Consider the following 15,806-nt stretch of genomic DNA (forward strand, 5'->3'; position numbering starts at 1 on the left):
GCCAGGGCCCAGACTACCCTATTTAAAAGCAACTCCAGTTCTGGCCACAGGTAGCTCAGTTGGTTAGAGCATCACCCCACTACATCAAGGTGGCAGGTTTGATCCTGGTCAGGGCATGTACAAGAATCAACCAAGGAGCACTGGCTGGTGTGGCTCAGTGGATTGAGCACTAGCCTGTGAACCAGAAAGTTGCAGGTTTGACTCCTGGTCAGAGCCAATGCTTGGGTTGTGGGCCAGCTTCCCCACTGGGGGCAAGGGAGAGGGAACCAAACGATGTTGCTCTCCCTCTCTTTTTTCTTCTATCTCTAAAAATAAATAAAAATTTTAGAAAGAAAAAGGATCCACCAACAAAAGCATAAATAAGTGGAACAATAAATCCATTCCTGGTTTGGTCACATGCCTGGGTTGTGGGCCAGGTCCCCAGGTTGGAGCCTGTGAGAGGCAACGGATTGATGTATCTCTCACACATTGATGTTTCTCTCCCTCTCCTTCTCCCTCCCTTCAACTCTCTAAAAGTAAATAAATAAAAGCAACTCCACTCACTCTCCCTATCTTTCCACCCTGCCCCCCCTTTTTGAACCACCTGACAATCTATCTCTTTTTTTAAAAAATAATTTTATTTATTTATTTTTTAGATTTTATTTATCTTTAGAAGGGAAGGGAAAGAGAGAGGGAGAGAAATATCAATGTATGGTTGCTTCTCATGTGTCCCATGCTGGGAACTGGCCCCTGCTGGGAACTGGCCTGCAACCCAGGCATGTGCCCTGACTGGGAATCGAACCACGATCCTTTGGTTCACAGGCCTGTGCTCAATCCACTGAGCTACACCAGCCAGGGCCTTTTTTTTTTTTTAATAAAGTTTTTTTTAAAGATTTTATTTATTTATTTTAGAGAGTGAGGAAGGTTGGGGGAGAGAGAGAGGGAGAGAAACATCAATGTGTGGTTGCCTCTTGCATGCCCCTACTGGGGACCTGGCCCTCTCAACCCAGGCATGTGCCCTGACTGGTAATTGAACCAGCAACCCTTTGGTTGGCAGACTAGCACTCAATCCACTGTGCCAATCCAGTCAGGGTTGTTTTTTTTTAAATAAAGTTTTTTTAAAAAGATTTTATTTATTAACCTCCTAACAATCTATCTCTTAATTCACCTTTTTTATTATGCATCTCCCCACACACACACAAAAAAGAAAAAAAATGTAAACTCTACAAGGGTAGAAGTTTCTGTCTGTTTAATTCACTGTTTATCACTGTGTCTACAAAAATGCCTGGCTTATCATAGGTACCAACATTTGAATAAACAAAAGTATATTTGCCAATACTCAGGATAGTGCCTGCACATGTCAACCCTGAATAAATGTTTGCTGAGAAAAATAAGGAAGTGCAACACCCTTTGACACTCTTCAAAGGGGTTGTTATTGACACCCAAAGGTAATCTTTTATAGAGAACCACCCAGATAAGAGGTAAGCCAACCTTTATCTGCATAACAATGCTATGAAGAAAAGTTCTGAGCCCTGGCTGATGTGGCTCATTGGATTGAGTGCTGGCCTGCAAACTGAAACTTCACTGGTTCGATTCCCAGTCAGGGCACATGCCTGGGTTGCTGGCCAGTTTCCCGGTTGGGGGCATATGGGAGGCAACCAATCGATGTATCTATCACACATCAATCACATCAATGTTTCTCTCCCTCTTTCTCCCTCCCTTCTCTAAAAATAAATAAGCAGAAATTATGAGCCCCGTTTTACAGATGAGGAGACATGGTGAGTTTTATAACTCATTCAGAGGAGGGACCACAGTGGCTTAAGCATTTCACCATTGTGTTCTGGGGTCATGGGCAAAGATGCCACAATAGCACGGGGCACTGAACCAGTGTCGATGGAGAGGGGCAAGATATTTAGTGGAGAGTAGGGTCTAGGCATGGAGGCCCCTTTGGGATACTGAAGGCCCCATCACTGTTGATTCTAGAGTGGGCATGGGAATTCAGAGACAGGCAGTATTGCCAGAGGCCAGGTATCCGTAGGGAGGGGTCATTTGGGAAGCCCGGAACTATGTAAGGATGCACCGTTCTGAGGACCCCATGTTGGCTGTGGTGATATTCAGAAGGACCTACCATGTTGGCAGGGCAGAAGAGAATACTTTCAGAGTGAAACATCATGGGATCCTGGGAGCCTAGGGCCTTCCCGAATCCAACATGTAGAAGGACCTAGAACCCTGGCAATGACTAGACACCTGAAGGGGTCTGGAATATTTTCAAGGATGGTGTGTTCATGGAACTTAGCATCTTGTTAGGACGGGCTGGAGATCTTTCAGGGCTTCACAGATAAAACATTTGGATGGCGATCTGGGTTTATGTTGAAACAGTTGGGAGATCCGGAACGTGTCTGGGCTGGGACATTCAGGGCACTGGGGTGTTTCAGGGGCACATCGTTTGGCAGAACATGATGCTGGCAGTGACTGAGTGCTTTTGAAACACGGAATGTCAGCTGGGATGGGGCCTTTGGAGAACGCGGATCGCCGGTGTGAGGGGACCCGGCCGGGAGGGGCAGAGCTGGGTGGGCAAGCTGAGTAAGGAGGGCACCAGCGGGGGAAGAAGGTGGGTCAGTCAGTCCGACTTTTATTGCAGGCCCTCTGTCCATTTCTCCTCCTGCGTTGTCTGTTTTCGGATCGTTTTTTGGATCCAGGAAGTGTACTGAGAGACTCGGGTGTAGACGCCAGGCCGGTTGGGCTGCCCGCAGGGGAAGTCTCCCCAGGAGATGATGCCATAGAGGGTTCCGTCACAAACCAGGGGGCCTCCGGAGTCACCCTGCAGCAGGAGACAGAAAGGTGGGGTCCTGGCTGGGGCCAAGCAAAGGCAGAGATGGGGACTTGTGGGGAGATTGTGAGCGATGGGGAGAGGCAGATGTGGAGACAGGGGCAGGAATACAGAGAGACAGCAGCAGACACGAGTAGTGGTCAGAAGGCAAACACAGAAAGACCGAGAATGAGAGAGAAATAGAAAGGCCAAGATGGACCCTGAGACAGAGAGAGACTTCTGGGTCTCCATTTTTTTTTTTTGGCTTCTCCATCTCACGAAAGTACTGACAGCTTACCTTATACACCTGTTCTTGTTTTTTTTTGCCCCAAATCCCACCTTTCACTCCCTGTCTGCCAAATGTGCTGCTGTTTTATGGTTTATTCATGTCCTCTTCTGACTGAGTTAACACTCCCCCCCCCAACACATCTGGGTGGGGTTTATACACACCAGGGCTTCATCTCCTCTGGGCCCAGGACAGGTATTACTACTATCAATAAGGCACTCATCATACCCTTTCTTACTGAAACAAGCCTCTACCCCTTTTCTTGGACACAGGTTGAGTCCTATTTACCACAGGGCAAATACCACATTTTGCCTGTGTGGTATTCACTGCACCTTATTTTGGTAACAGCCTCCTGAGTTTTTCATTTGGGGAGTGACCCCTCTCCTACTCTCCAAGTTTGTTCCCGCCCCTCCCACCCCCCACAGTTAGTCATGTGACCCAAATTTGGTCCATCAGAGAATCCCACAGCTCTGGCCAGAGGGATGGTTACAGAATATTACTTAAGTCAGCCTAGTGAGAGTCATGCTCAGGATGTTGCCCTGGCTGGTGTGGCTCAGTGGATTGAGCACCAGCTTGTGAACCAAAGAGTCGTGGGTTCGATTCCCAGGGCACATGCCTGGGTTTCCGGCCAGGTCCCCCAGTTAGGGATGTGCGAGACGCAATCTGTCCATGTTTCTCTCACACACTGATGTCTCTCTCCCTCTCTTTCTCCCTCCTTTTTTCTCTCTCTAAAAACAAATAAAGAAAATCTTTTTAAAAAGAAAGAAAGCATGTTTATGTAAGTCTTAAACATATCAGGTATGTACCTGGACCAACCCATGCCTGAAGCAGGAACCTCTGGACTTTGCAGTTACAAAAGGCACTGCTTTACCTGAGGCAGTCTGTTAGTTGTTTTTTTGTCACTTGTAACCAAAAAACACCCTAATTCTTATGCATGTCAACCCCAGGCTCTGGGCAGCCAACTGCCAGGCAAAACTGGGGCTTAAGATGAATTATGTTTGCCATCCATGGGTATTTTGCTTTGTCTTGACTCTCTATGCTGGGGGATAACTCACCTTACACAGCCTGGTTCTGCAGAGGCTACGAGCAAGTCCTTCCCCACCAGCCTCTGTCCCTTCATCCTGGCTTCCCATCCAGGCCCATGGCAGCCCCCACCCCCAGCCCCTCGTGGCCTCACCTCACAGGAGTCCTTGCCGCCCTCCTGTGTTCCCGCACACAGCATGTTGGGTGTGATCCTGCCAGGGTAGACTTTACGACACTCCTCATCTGAGCGTAGCTGGATGTTGGCACACTGCAAGGTTTGTGGGTAACTCACTGGAGAGGAGAGAGAGGAAGGTCTAAGGATAGCTGTCTTGGACAGGCTATGAGACTTGAAGCGAGAGCTGGAGGGGAGAGATGGTTGTGGGGAAAGTGACCAGAGAGCCAGAAACGTGGAGAGAGCTGGGAGAGGGGTGAAAAGAAAGGGGAGGGAGAGATGGAGAGGGACGGGGCTGGGACCTGAGTGTGGAGAGACACAAATGGGACAGATGGGGGTGGGAGAAATAGGAAGACAGAGGCGGTGGGAGAGTCCCAGAGGTGGAGCGAACATGGGAGAGGTGGAAGGGATCACAGGAGCAGGGAAGTGGTGGAAAGAGCGATGGGAAATGCCAGGCAGACAGACGCGGAAGTGAAGCTGGCGGAGAGCTGAGGATGGCAGAGGAGACGCCCAGGACTCTGCTGCTGTAGATCAGTCCGGCCTTCATACACGCATAATTTACACACGGAGGCCATGGTTGCTTGTATTTTATCCCATTTAATGACTATCAAAATATCACTTACTTTATAAATTCTATGTCTATGTACTTATTTAAAGATACTTGTGGGACTTCCGCCAAGATGGAGGCGTAGGTGGAAACACCTTGCGTCTGCGTACAACCAAATCTAAAAATAATAAAGTTTTAACAACAACAGACACAACCAAACCACACAGAAAATTGGCAATATGGAGTCCAAAAACAACAAAATACTTAGCTAAACCGGTGAGAGGGGCGAAGCCAGCAGTGGAGTGGGTTGGCCAAAAGGATCCCCAAACTGGGTGGGGCACAGGCAGCCAAAGGCGCGGATCCCAGGTGCGGGCTGGCTATGGGTGGACACAGGGAAGAGGCGCGGCTGGCTGTCTGCGGTCGGTGGAGCGTTTGCATGCAGATAAACCAGTGAAGAGGCGAGCGTTGAGACCACATGGGGCGGGGGGCTTGCACATTTCCGCTCAGATAAACAGGTGGGGGCGAGTGGTGGGATGGACTGGGCAAGCGGAGAGGACCACCATTGCTCCCTCTCTGACCCTGTCCCCACATACAGTGTCACAAACCAGTAACCTGAATGGCCCCACCCTGGTAAACAACTAAGGCTCGGCTCCTCATACGTAACAGGCACGAACAGATAAAAACATGGCTCAAGAATAACTCAGAGCCCCAGAGCCGATAAATCTAAGCGATGAAGAAATAGCCAAACTTTCAGATGCACAGTTCAAAACACTGGTGATCAGGATGCTCACAGAACTGGTTGATTTTAGTCACAAATTAGAGGAACATATGAAGGCTAAACTAATTGAAATGAATGGTAATGCACAGGAAACCAATAGTAATGGAAAGGAAACTGGGAATCAAATCAAGGGAGTAGAGCAGAAGGAAGAAAAAAATGACCAAACAAAAAAGAATGAAGAAACAACAATTCAAAAAAATGAGGAGAGGCTTAGGAACCTCCAGGACATCTTTAAACGTTCCAACATTCAAATTATAGGGGTACCAGAAGGGGAAGAAGAACAGTCACGAGTGGAAACCTTATTTCAACAAATAATAAAAGAGAACTTCCCCATTCTGGCAAAGGAAATAGACTTCCAGGAAATCCAGGAAGCTCAGAGAGTCCCAAAGAAGTTGGACCCAAGAAGGAACACGCCAAGGCACATCATAATTACATTAGCCAAGATTAAAATGAAGGAGAGAATCCTAGAAGCAGCAAGAGATAAGGGGACAGTCACCTACAAAGGAGTTCCCATCAGACTGTCAGCTGATTTCTCAAAAGAGACCTTACAGGCAAGAAGGGGCTGGAAAGAGGTATTCCAAATCATGAAAACCAACGACCTACAACCAAGATTGCTCTATTCAGAAAAGTTTTCATTTAGAATGGAAGGACAGATAAAGCGCTTCTCAGATAAGATCAAATTCAAGGAGTTCATCATCACCAAGCCATTATTATATGAAATGTTAAAGGGACTTACCTAAGAAAAAGAAGATAAAAAAGATTCACAGTGAAAGGACAGCAAACTCACAGTTGTAAACAACCACACCTAAAACAAAAGCAAATTAAGAGGACAGCTAGAGGAGTGAACCATAGAAATGAAGATCATGTGGAGGATTAGCAACAGGGGAGTGGGAGAATGAGAAGAGGGGAGAAGGTACAGAAAATAAGTAGCATAGACAGTAGATAGAAAATAGATAGGGGGAGGGTAAGAATAGTAGGGGAAATACAGAATCTAAAGAACTTAGACACGTGTTCATGAATTAAAGGGGAGGAATGATGGGAGAGGGGTGTGCAGGGTGGAGGGGAATGAAGGGGGGGAATAGAACAAATATAATGGCATAATCAATAAAAAAAGAAGCAAAAAAAATAGATACTTGTGCAAAATATGTAATTTATATACAAATATATTTAAATATATATATTTGTATATATATTTATACCAATATATACACATACATTTGTATAAATATGTATACAAATGTATATGTATATTTAACATAAAGGATACATAAACATAGAATGATAATTTAGAAAATAAATCTAATTTCCTAATTTGCATATTTATATACAGGTACATGTTTATTTTTATAAATATGCACATAAATGAATTTACTATAATTTTATATTTATAAATTTATATAAAGGCATATACCTATATAATATATGACCTATAACATATATAACTTTTTGTTTATCAATTTATATAAAGGACATGTAACTATAACATATAACTATATTTTAAAATTTATATTTATATAAGACATACAAAATTTTATATATCATGTTATATGTGATGTATAATGTATAACTATATATATTTTTTTGCTTTATAACTTTTTTTAAGGTTCATTTTTATATATAAAGGAATCGTCCTCCGACCTACTCTTACCTCTGCCCCAGTTTCTCCGGTCACCCTGGGAGACCCCAGACCACCTGTGCGGTTGTGGGGTGGATGGTACCTACCCTCAGGACTGGTGGTGGTGCCCCAGCCAGACACCCGGCAGCAGGTGCCAGTGGGAAGGTCACTGTGGAAGAGAGGCAGGGTGCGGACGCGGCTGGTGAGCTGGATGGGGGACTGCAGCTCCAGAAGCATGATGTCGTGGTCATGGTTCAGGTGTGTGGTGCTGCTCTGGTACTGAGGGTGGGGGATAGAGCGCACTACGTCCCTCACCTGCTCTCCGGACTCCAGGTGCCACAGGGCATGCTTGCCCAGGTAAACTCTGTACCCACTGTGGGTGCAGGAACAGAATGGTTAGAGGAGAAGATGAACCCTTCCCCAGCTCCAGCCTCTTCCCCTCCTCACCTTCCTCATCGCCAAACACATCTCCTTCCACATCGACTCCCATCCCATCCCAATAATCTACTTCAAGTCCAGTCCCATCCCTAGTCCCCTCTCTCCTGCCAAACCTTATTCTCACCCATTCTGACCCCAAACTAAACTCCAGCCTCATCCTCAAATGCAACTCCACCCAGTCCCGTTGCCATCCCAACCCCATACTCCCCTGGCCCCTACATACTCCTTCAGACAGTGAGCTGCTGTGATGACCCATTTGGGGTGGATGAGGACCCCTCCACAGAGCAGCCGCCCCTCTACCATCAGGGCTGCCTGCCAGGGCTGAGAGTGGGGGGGGCAGGTGTAGCCACCGGGGAGAAACCCTTTGGTCCCATTGGTGCCTTTGAGAATCTTGGAATACTCTTGAGAGAAGCCTGTTGGAGAAGAGAAAATGTTAGTGAACGGGGGTCCAGGCAGAGGAGGAGGCCTGGAGGTGTAGATGCTGAGCTTAGGGGTAGGGTCAGAATGTGCCCTAGGTGACCAGGAACTGAGGATTCATTTCTCGGCCACTGGGAGTTGCCATTTTCCATGGAGTGGAGATGAGTCAGTGCAAAGAGATGACAATGTCCTTTTCCACAGAAGTGTCATATCCTCCATTGCAGCATTGAAGGAAGAGGTCACTGATGAGGATGCTTCTGATAAGCAGACATCTGGCTTTCTCCCCACCTGCACTTTCTCTCATTCCAACATGGGGTGGATTTAAAGAGGCAGAAGTGAGATGGACATACACGACCACCTAGGCACCATCCATCCATCCATCCATTCATCTTTCTAACACCTACATATTGGGTTCCTTTGTGGCTTCAAATAGAATCCATAGGCTAACTCCTCCCAAGTTCAAAGTTTCCAGGACTCTGAATCATTTCACCTTTGCTAATCTCTTTGATCCCATCTCCCACCTCTCTGCTCTTCACTTACTCTGTTTTAGTTTCATGGATCTTTTCTTCAAGCATGCCAGACCATTTGGATTTGCTGCTTCCTCTTTTCCAACAGTTCTTTCTCTAGACCTGTGCTGTTCAATATGGTGGCCACTAGCCACACAGGGCTACTTCCATTTAGATGAATTAAAATGAATGTTAAATATCAAGTTCTCACCCTGGCTGGGATGATGCCCTCAGGGGGTTAGAGTCTCATTCCAACAAACCGAGTTTGCGGGTATGATCTCTCTCTCTGGTCAGGGCACACACAAAAATCAACCAACGAATGCATCAATAAGTGAAAAAACAAATTGATGTTTCTCTCTCTCAAATCAATAAAAAAATCATTCTTCAGCCACATCAGTTATATTTGAAATGCTCAATAACTCCAAGTGGCCAGAGGCCACCATATTGGACACTACAGATATGGAAAGGAGATAGACCTAGTACCTTGTCTGACACACAGTATGTGCTCAGCCAGTGTTAGGCACTGTTTGGCACTGGAAACACAGCAGATGACAGTGGAATAGAGACAGTCTAATCCTGAATGCACTGCTTTCTGGCTGGGTAATCCTGTTATAAGGTGCCAGGCTCAGCTTCCTCAGCTATAAAGTAGGAAAGATGACAGCTTCCTCTCTCATGGGGAAGTTGTAGGATTCGGTAAAATCCTACATCTAAGACACACACAAGCACTCAGTAAGTGGAGAGTGCTATTGTTATTAGCTACAACTGGGGGTCCCTAGCTCTGTGGCCAGCAAGTCCCTTCCAAACCTACATAAGCAGTGGGATTAGCTCAGTGGTTCCCAAAGTTGGGGACAGGAGTCATTGGTGGGTACAAGCTCAATTTAGGTGGTAAGTAACATCACTGCAGCCTCAGAAACCGAGTCACTGTCTAGCTCTCTCCCAATTCTGATTTTATCAAGGAAGAAGTCTCAGGATGATGCCAATATGCTTTTAATACCTGTAGAATCTTTGTTGAGCTTATTTTTAATTTTTTTTGGTAAAGACTTCATTTACTTATTTTTAGAGAGAGGGGAAGGAAGGGAGTGAGGGAGAGAAACATCAATGTGTGGTTGCCTCTTGCCCGCCCCCCACTGGGGACCTGTACTACAACCCAGGTATGTGCCCTGACTGGGAATCGAACGGGCGACCCTTTGGTTCACAGGCCAGTGCTCAATCCACTGAGCCATACCAGCCAGGGCTAATTTTTTTATTTGCTATTTTGTCCTTTCCATTGAATTTATTGGAGTGACAAAGTTAATAAAATTATACAGGTTTCAGGTGCACAATTCTACAACACATCATCTGTACAGTGTATTGTATGTTAACCACCCCAAGTCAAGTCTCCTCCCATCACCATTTACTTCCCCATACCCTCCTCCACCTCTCCCATCTCCTCCCCCCAGCAATCACCACACTGTTGTCCATATTTACGAGTTTTTCTTTCTTTTGCTCTATCCCTCCACCTCCAGTGCTCTCCCCACAGCTGACAGCTTGTTCTTTATCTATGAGTCTGAAACCCCAAATACTAGTTCAGAAGAATATATATATGCAGCCCTATGTTCACTGCAGCATTATTTATAATAGCCAAGATTTGGAAGCAGCCCGTGTCCATCAGTAGATGAGTGGATAAAAAAGTGGTGGGGTGTTTATACAACAGATACTCCTCAGCCATAAAAAGAAGGAGCTTCTACCCTTTGTGACAGCATGGATGAATCTGGAGAGCATTACGCTCAATGAAATAAGCCAGTCAGTGAAAGACAAATGCCATATGATCTCACTCATATGTGGAATATAATGAGCTAAATGAGCTCACTTTTTTAAAACCCAAAGGGAGCAGAATCCTCAGCCTGGAACCTAAAATTTATTAAGTCGAACCACCTACCATTGCTGTTTTGGGAGAGGTTGACAATTTCAGGTGGTCCAACCCAATAAACGTAACATTTTTGTTTCATTGTGCAGGATATTTTTTCTCTTGTATTTATAGCAAAGAATGTGGTTTTCCACTTAGGACAAGGATATAAAATTTTAAAGCAATCTAATTTAAGTTAAAAATGATCGACTCTACGCAGACCATTAAGTCTAACAGGATGAAAATGGGCCCTGGCTGGGTAGCTCGGTCGGTCAGAGCATCGTCCGGATGTGCCAAGGTTTCAATTTCGATCCCTTGTCAGGGCGCATACAAGAATCAACCCGTGGCCCTGGCTGGGGTAGCTCAGTGGATTGACTGTGGGCTTGTGAAGCAAAGGGTCCTCGGTTCGATTCCCAGTCAGGGCACACGCCTGGGTTGTGGGCCAGGTCCCCAGTAGGGGGCGCTAGAGGGGCAACCACACATTGATGTTTCTCTCCCTCTCTCCTTCCCTTTCCCTCTCTCTAAAAATAAATAAATAAATAAATAAATAAATAAATAAAAAGAACCTATGAATCATGCATCAATAAGTGGAACAACAAATTGATGTTTCTCTCTCCCTTCCTTTCTTTCTCAAAAAAAAAAAATCAATAACTGAAAAAATAAAGTAACGAAGAAGGTTTGCCAGGACATAATGTCCAGGATGTGGGGAGCAGGGCAGACAGTGTGGATTAAGATCCTGACTCAGGCACCACTTTGGGGCTAGACTCTTCTGCCAGAGTCTTGGCTTTTGAAGCCATAAAACTAATTATAGTTCACGAACCTCCCAAGGCTGTCGGGGATTCCACAAGCCAATGCATGTGGAGTACCTAGCCCAGGGTGTGGCACCCAGGAGGGGCTTGGGACACGAGCAGGAATCCTGGGAGTGTCTCCAAAGGAGACAAGCCACCCCACCTCCAGGCCAAGGGTGGTGCTGGGTGTCAGGTACCCGTGGACCTCTCCCTCCTCTGGGTCTCAGCTCGAGGGTCTAGTCGTTTGGGTGGGTGGGGGGGCAGGGACACGTGGCAGGGAGCTGTCATTACACCTCTAAGCTCCTGGCTTGGCCCCTTGAAGCCGTCCCCTGTGTTCCAATTGTAACTAATTATCAGCTAATTATTGGGGTAATTGTTGGAATAAATGTCTGCAGCTGAACCGCTAGGCTTTGGGCCCTGAGAGCAGACACTCAGAGTGCTTGCACACACCCAGGACACCACCTGGCAAGCAGCGCTATTATTTTTAATTGTATTTATTGGGGTGACATTGGTTAATGCAATTATATAGGTTTCAAGGGTACAAGTCTATAGTACGTCATCCGTATGAACGAACGAATGACCCGCTAATGGGGGGTTTCCAGGTCGTTTCCAGGGTGACGACCAACTCTGGGGGGAATCAGACAGGTCTAGGGTCACCCCCAGGATGAAAGGAGGACCTTGAAGGTCCTGGAAGGTTCACACAGCTAATGAAATAATAGTGAGGACTAACTTTCCAACCCTTTTATCTGCCAGGCACTTGGCACAGATAGGCGCTGCCTCAATAACTCTCTGTGGAAAGAACTTACATGTTCCCATTTTACAGATGGGACAAGCTAGCCACACAAAAAAAGCGAAGTTACTTGCTCAGAGTGGCAGCGTTAGGATTCGAACCTGTACCTCTGGGACTCCTCTCCCTCAGGAAGCCTATGGGGCCTGGAATGTGGGAGGGGCTGCTGGGCTGGGGGTGGGCTTTCTGGCGTAGAGTAAGACAGAAAAGGGGTTTGGTAGGGACAGTGGGCTGACCCCAGCCAGAAAACCAGGTCACTCAGGGATAAGCAGGAAGCGTTCAGGGCTGTCCCCACGGGACCCTGCCCGGAGTGGGCGGGGAGGCGGAGCTCCCGGCTTCCAGCCCCCTTCCCGAGCCCTGACCCCTCCTACCATTGTCCGGAGGGGCCACCCCGCCTCCACCTCCGCGCATTCTTACCGCCTGACAAGGCCATGGTCAGGAAGGCGATCGCAGTGGCCAGGGACCACATGGCAGACCCCGGGTGGGCGGCAGGGCAGGAGGGGGCCTGAGAAGTTGAAGGAAGGTGTTAAGGGATGGCCAGAACCCCCGTCTCTGACCACCTCCCCCCGCCCCGCCCGCCTTAACTCTGCTTCCCAGCGTCTTGGTGGTGGATCTCTTTCTTTCACTCGGAGAACCTCTCCCCAAACCTATGCGGGGGGCGGGGCAGCGTTTACCCTACCCCCCCCCCCCCAGGTCACTGGCTTGCGGCCCCTCAACCCGGGTAGCCAGCCCTCCGCCCCTGCGCTCCAGCAAGCTGGCTCCTTGGTGCTCCCCGCAGCCCCTCTGCCTGCCCTGCCTCCCCTCCCAGGCTCGGTTCTGACACCTGGTCTCAAACTGAGCTTCCTGTCATTTGGCGGCTTCAGCTCTCGCTCTCTGCTGATTCCTATCTATCACCGAGCCTCCGCTTTTCCGCTCCGTCTCCCTGGCTCAGCTCAGTTCCCTCTCTCTCTTCCCTGCGCCCCCTCTCCCGTGCTGCAGCCCCTGCCCCGGGCAGACCCTACCTGGGAGAGGGGCCTGGGTGAAGGGCGTCTGCGGCCAGCTGCCTCCAACTTCAGCCCCGACCCATGCCTTTTAACCCCTGAACTCCCTCCCCCGGCGCCCTCAGCATTTCCCGGTTGCTAGCCTACCCTTCTCCACCCCCAATGGCTCAGCAGGCTGTGCTAGGCACCCCCCCAGCCTGGGCTTGGCCCTCCGCTTGGGGGTGGAGCTTTCGGGACAAGCTGGGACCCAGATTTGGCCCTGCCCAAAGCCCGAGTTGAACCCACTGCGAACTTGGAGGCAGAAGGGCCCACCTAGGAGGAAGGGGAGAGCACATCACTTCCTTCCCCAAACCCCCCTGACATTCCCTTGCAACATCACCTGAGTGCCAGTCTCCGCTCTCACCCTGGGCACCCTCTTCATCTGTCTCAGCCCTCAGAAGGCCATTTTCTACCCCGTTCCCACCCTCTGCCCCAAGTCAACCAGACCCCTTGCTCCCCGGCCCATCCCTCAAAACCAGAGCCACCGACAGCCTCGTCTCAAGTTTAGCTCTTAGCATCAAGTGCAACACACCTAAATTCCAGTTCTTGGCCTCCTCTCCAGCCCAACTCTATCCTCAGCCCATTTTTTTCAAACAAAACAAAACAAAACAAAACAAAACAAAACAAAACAAAACACACACGCACACAGAAGATGCCCAAACTTATTCTACTATTTGCCCTTCCCACCCCCACCCATCAGGCCCAAGAAGGTGATCTTCAGGTAGATGATTGAACGTCAACTGTCCTTGAACTAGGACAGGGGCATAGATTGGGGCAATGCTTTGGATAAATGGCCTTTGAGGAGCAGGGCCACATGGGATGAGGGAGTCCGAGGGGATGCAGACAGAGAGGGAGAAGCACTGGGGGCTGGCGGGAGGGAAGAGGAAGGAGGAAGAGGGTGTTTTGGGAATGAGTAGGAGTCTCCTGGAAATGTCACTGGGTGAGGCTGAGAGTTAATCCTAGGGGGTGGAGGGGACAGGATTAGGGATTAGGGAGGGTAGAGGTGGGGTCAGAATATGGACGGAAGCCAGGGATGGGGGACCAGAGGAAGTCTGGAAGGAGAGCCGAGGTGTCAGGATTAGGGTAAGGAGTTCGGTCCCTCTGGAGTGAGTTTTAATATCAATACTGGTGTGGTTCACAAGGGGGAAAAACTTAAGTTTGGATACAGGGGTCAAGTCTTGTGTTGCAAGATAATTTTTTAAAAACATTCTAACCATGACTCTCCTACAAATAGAAAATGAACGTATGCCTCAGATTTTGTTTTGACCTGGCTGGGTAGCTCAGTTGGTTAGAGCATTGTCCTGATACACCAAGGCTGAGGGTTCGATTCCCAGTGAAGGTACACATAAGAATCAACCAATGGCCCTGGCTGGTGTGGCTCAGTGGATTGAGCGCCGGACTGTGAACCGAAGGGTCTCTGGTTCGGTTCCCAGTCAGGACACGTGCCTGGGTTGCTGGCCATGTCCCCAGTGTGGGGTTCTTGGGAGGCAGCCACACATTGGTGTTTCTCTACCTCCCTTCCCCTCTCTCTAAAAATGAATAAATAATATCTTTTTTTAAAAAAGAATCAATCAATGAATGCATAAATAGGAACAATAGATCTCTGTTTCTCCCTTCCTCTCTCTCTAAACATCAATAAAAATTATTTTTATTTTTACTCATTAATAAATGATGAAACTAGCAACATGTTACAAAGAACCGCACACATACATATAGGCAATAAGGAATGCTGAAATGAATTTAAAAATAGGTATAAAACCGTCTCATTCTATGTGAGGGAGGATTGTATTTCTACCTGCCAAAACTCATTTGCAGAGTTACGGACAAGAATTATTTGCCTTGCTTTTGGCTAGCTGTAATTTAGAGAGTTGTTAAGCAGCTCAAAGACAGTAATAGAAGCAGAGATCACCCCCAAACCAGAGAACCCATCCAGGCTTCCAACGAGCGCACCTGCTGCATCCCTAATTTTTCCATCCACTAGGAAGAAAAGTTTGTGGTCAGGTTTAGGGTGGGTCTGATATCAGAGAGCTTTGGAGGTGCAAGTGAGTTTTGGGAGAAGAATGGACATGCAGTGAGGATAGGATTGGAGTTAGTTTAGGGGATCAGGTTGAGTTACAGTTGGGAGGGGTTTGGCATTAATTTCCTGTTGGGTTGGGGCTGGAGATGGGGCCAAGACTAACGTTTTGGACTGGGAGGTGTTGAAATACAGTTGAATTGGTGTCGTGGGTTGTCATTGACTATAAGGACTAGATATGAAGTTGAGCATCGGTGTTGATGCTCTCCGGGTGTTGGTGGGAGTGGGCTGGGCCATGGCTGTGAACTCCTCTTGCAGTGACAGAAACCCAATTGTCCTTCCCCACTTTGGAATTCCCCCCACCTCACAGGGCTGGACCCAGAGTGGGTACTAAGTCCATTCTTTTCTGGTGGAGCGGGAAGAGGGAGGATGCAGGGTTAAGTGAGGTGACAGGCTTGTGTAGGAGGAAGTCAGGGTACCTGTGCCCTCTCGTGGCCTGGGTCCACAATTTTACAAAAGCCTTTCTCTCTTGGGAAGGGCTGGGACTTGGAGTGGGGGTGGCTGGCTTTGGCATTTGCTGAGGGGTGAGTGCCAGGTCAATGCTGATATTCGAGCTTACGATTGGCAGGAACTTAACGTTGGCTGACTACCGTTGAAGTGAGGTCATGGACCCACCAAGGGTTGGGCATGTTCCACCCCCTCGTTTGATTGACTGGAGCCCACGGAGGGCAGTGAGGTGATGA

At 48.0% G+C, this 15,806-nt stretch overlaps 1 protein-coding gene across 2 annotated transcripts; it reads right to left on the reverse strand.

The window, feature by feature from the left end:
• Window positions 1–1,213: 1,213 nt before the first annotated feature.
• KLK13 (kallikrein related peptidase 13) lies at window positions 1,214–13,099 on the reverse strand. 2 transcript variants are annotated; one of them, XM_053659767.1, is made up of 6 exons: window positions 13,032–13,099; window positions 12,448–12,535; window positions 7,871–8,060; window positions 7,317–7,582; window positions 4,252–4,388; window positions 1,214–2,800 (listed from the first exon to the last, which is right to left on the reverse strand). In XM_053659767.1, the coding sequence occupies exons 2-6, from the start codon at window positions 12,497–12,499 to the stop codon at window positions 2,612–2,614; spliced, it is 834 nt and encodes a 277-aa protein (XP_053515742.1). In that variant the 5' UTR covers window positions 12,500–12,535; window positions 13,032–13,099; the 3' UTR covers window positions 1,214–2,611. The 2 variants fall into 2 exon arrangements, with proteins under 2 accessions (XP_053515742.1, XP_053515743.1); XM_053659768.1 differs by lacking the exon at window positions 13,032–13,099 and adding an exon at window positions 12,616–12,678.
• Between the last annotated feature and the right edge of the window lie 2,707 nt (window positions 13,100–15,806).

This window comes from Artibeus jamaicensis, unplaced genomic scaffold (assembly GCF_021234435.1).
Source record: "Artibeus jamaicensis isolate MK-2021 breed Jamaican fruit bat unplaced genomic scaffold, CSHL_Jam_final scaffold_804, whole genome shotgun sequence".
NCBI lineage: Eukaryota > Metazoa > Chordata > Mammalia > Chiroptera > Phyllostomidae > Artibeus > Artibeus jamaicensis.

Bases quoted from the DNA above. Each gene is read 5' to 3' on its own strand.
- KLK13 (XM_053659767.1), bottom strand. From the start codon at position 12,499: ATGTGGTCCCTGGCCACTGCGATCGCCTTCCTGACCATGGCCTTGTCA. The intron at 7,583-7,870 runs GTATGTAGGGGC...CTGCACCCACAG, and splicing joins GCAGCTCACTGTCTGAAGGA to TGGGTACAGAGTTTACCTGG. The intron at 4,389-7,316 runs GTAGGTACCATC...TCTCCTCTCCAG, and splicing joins CACCACCACCAGTCCTGAGG to TGAGTTACCCACAAACCTTG.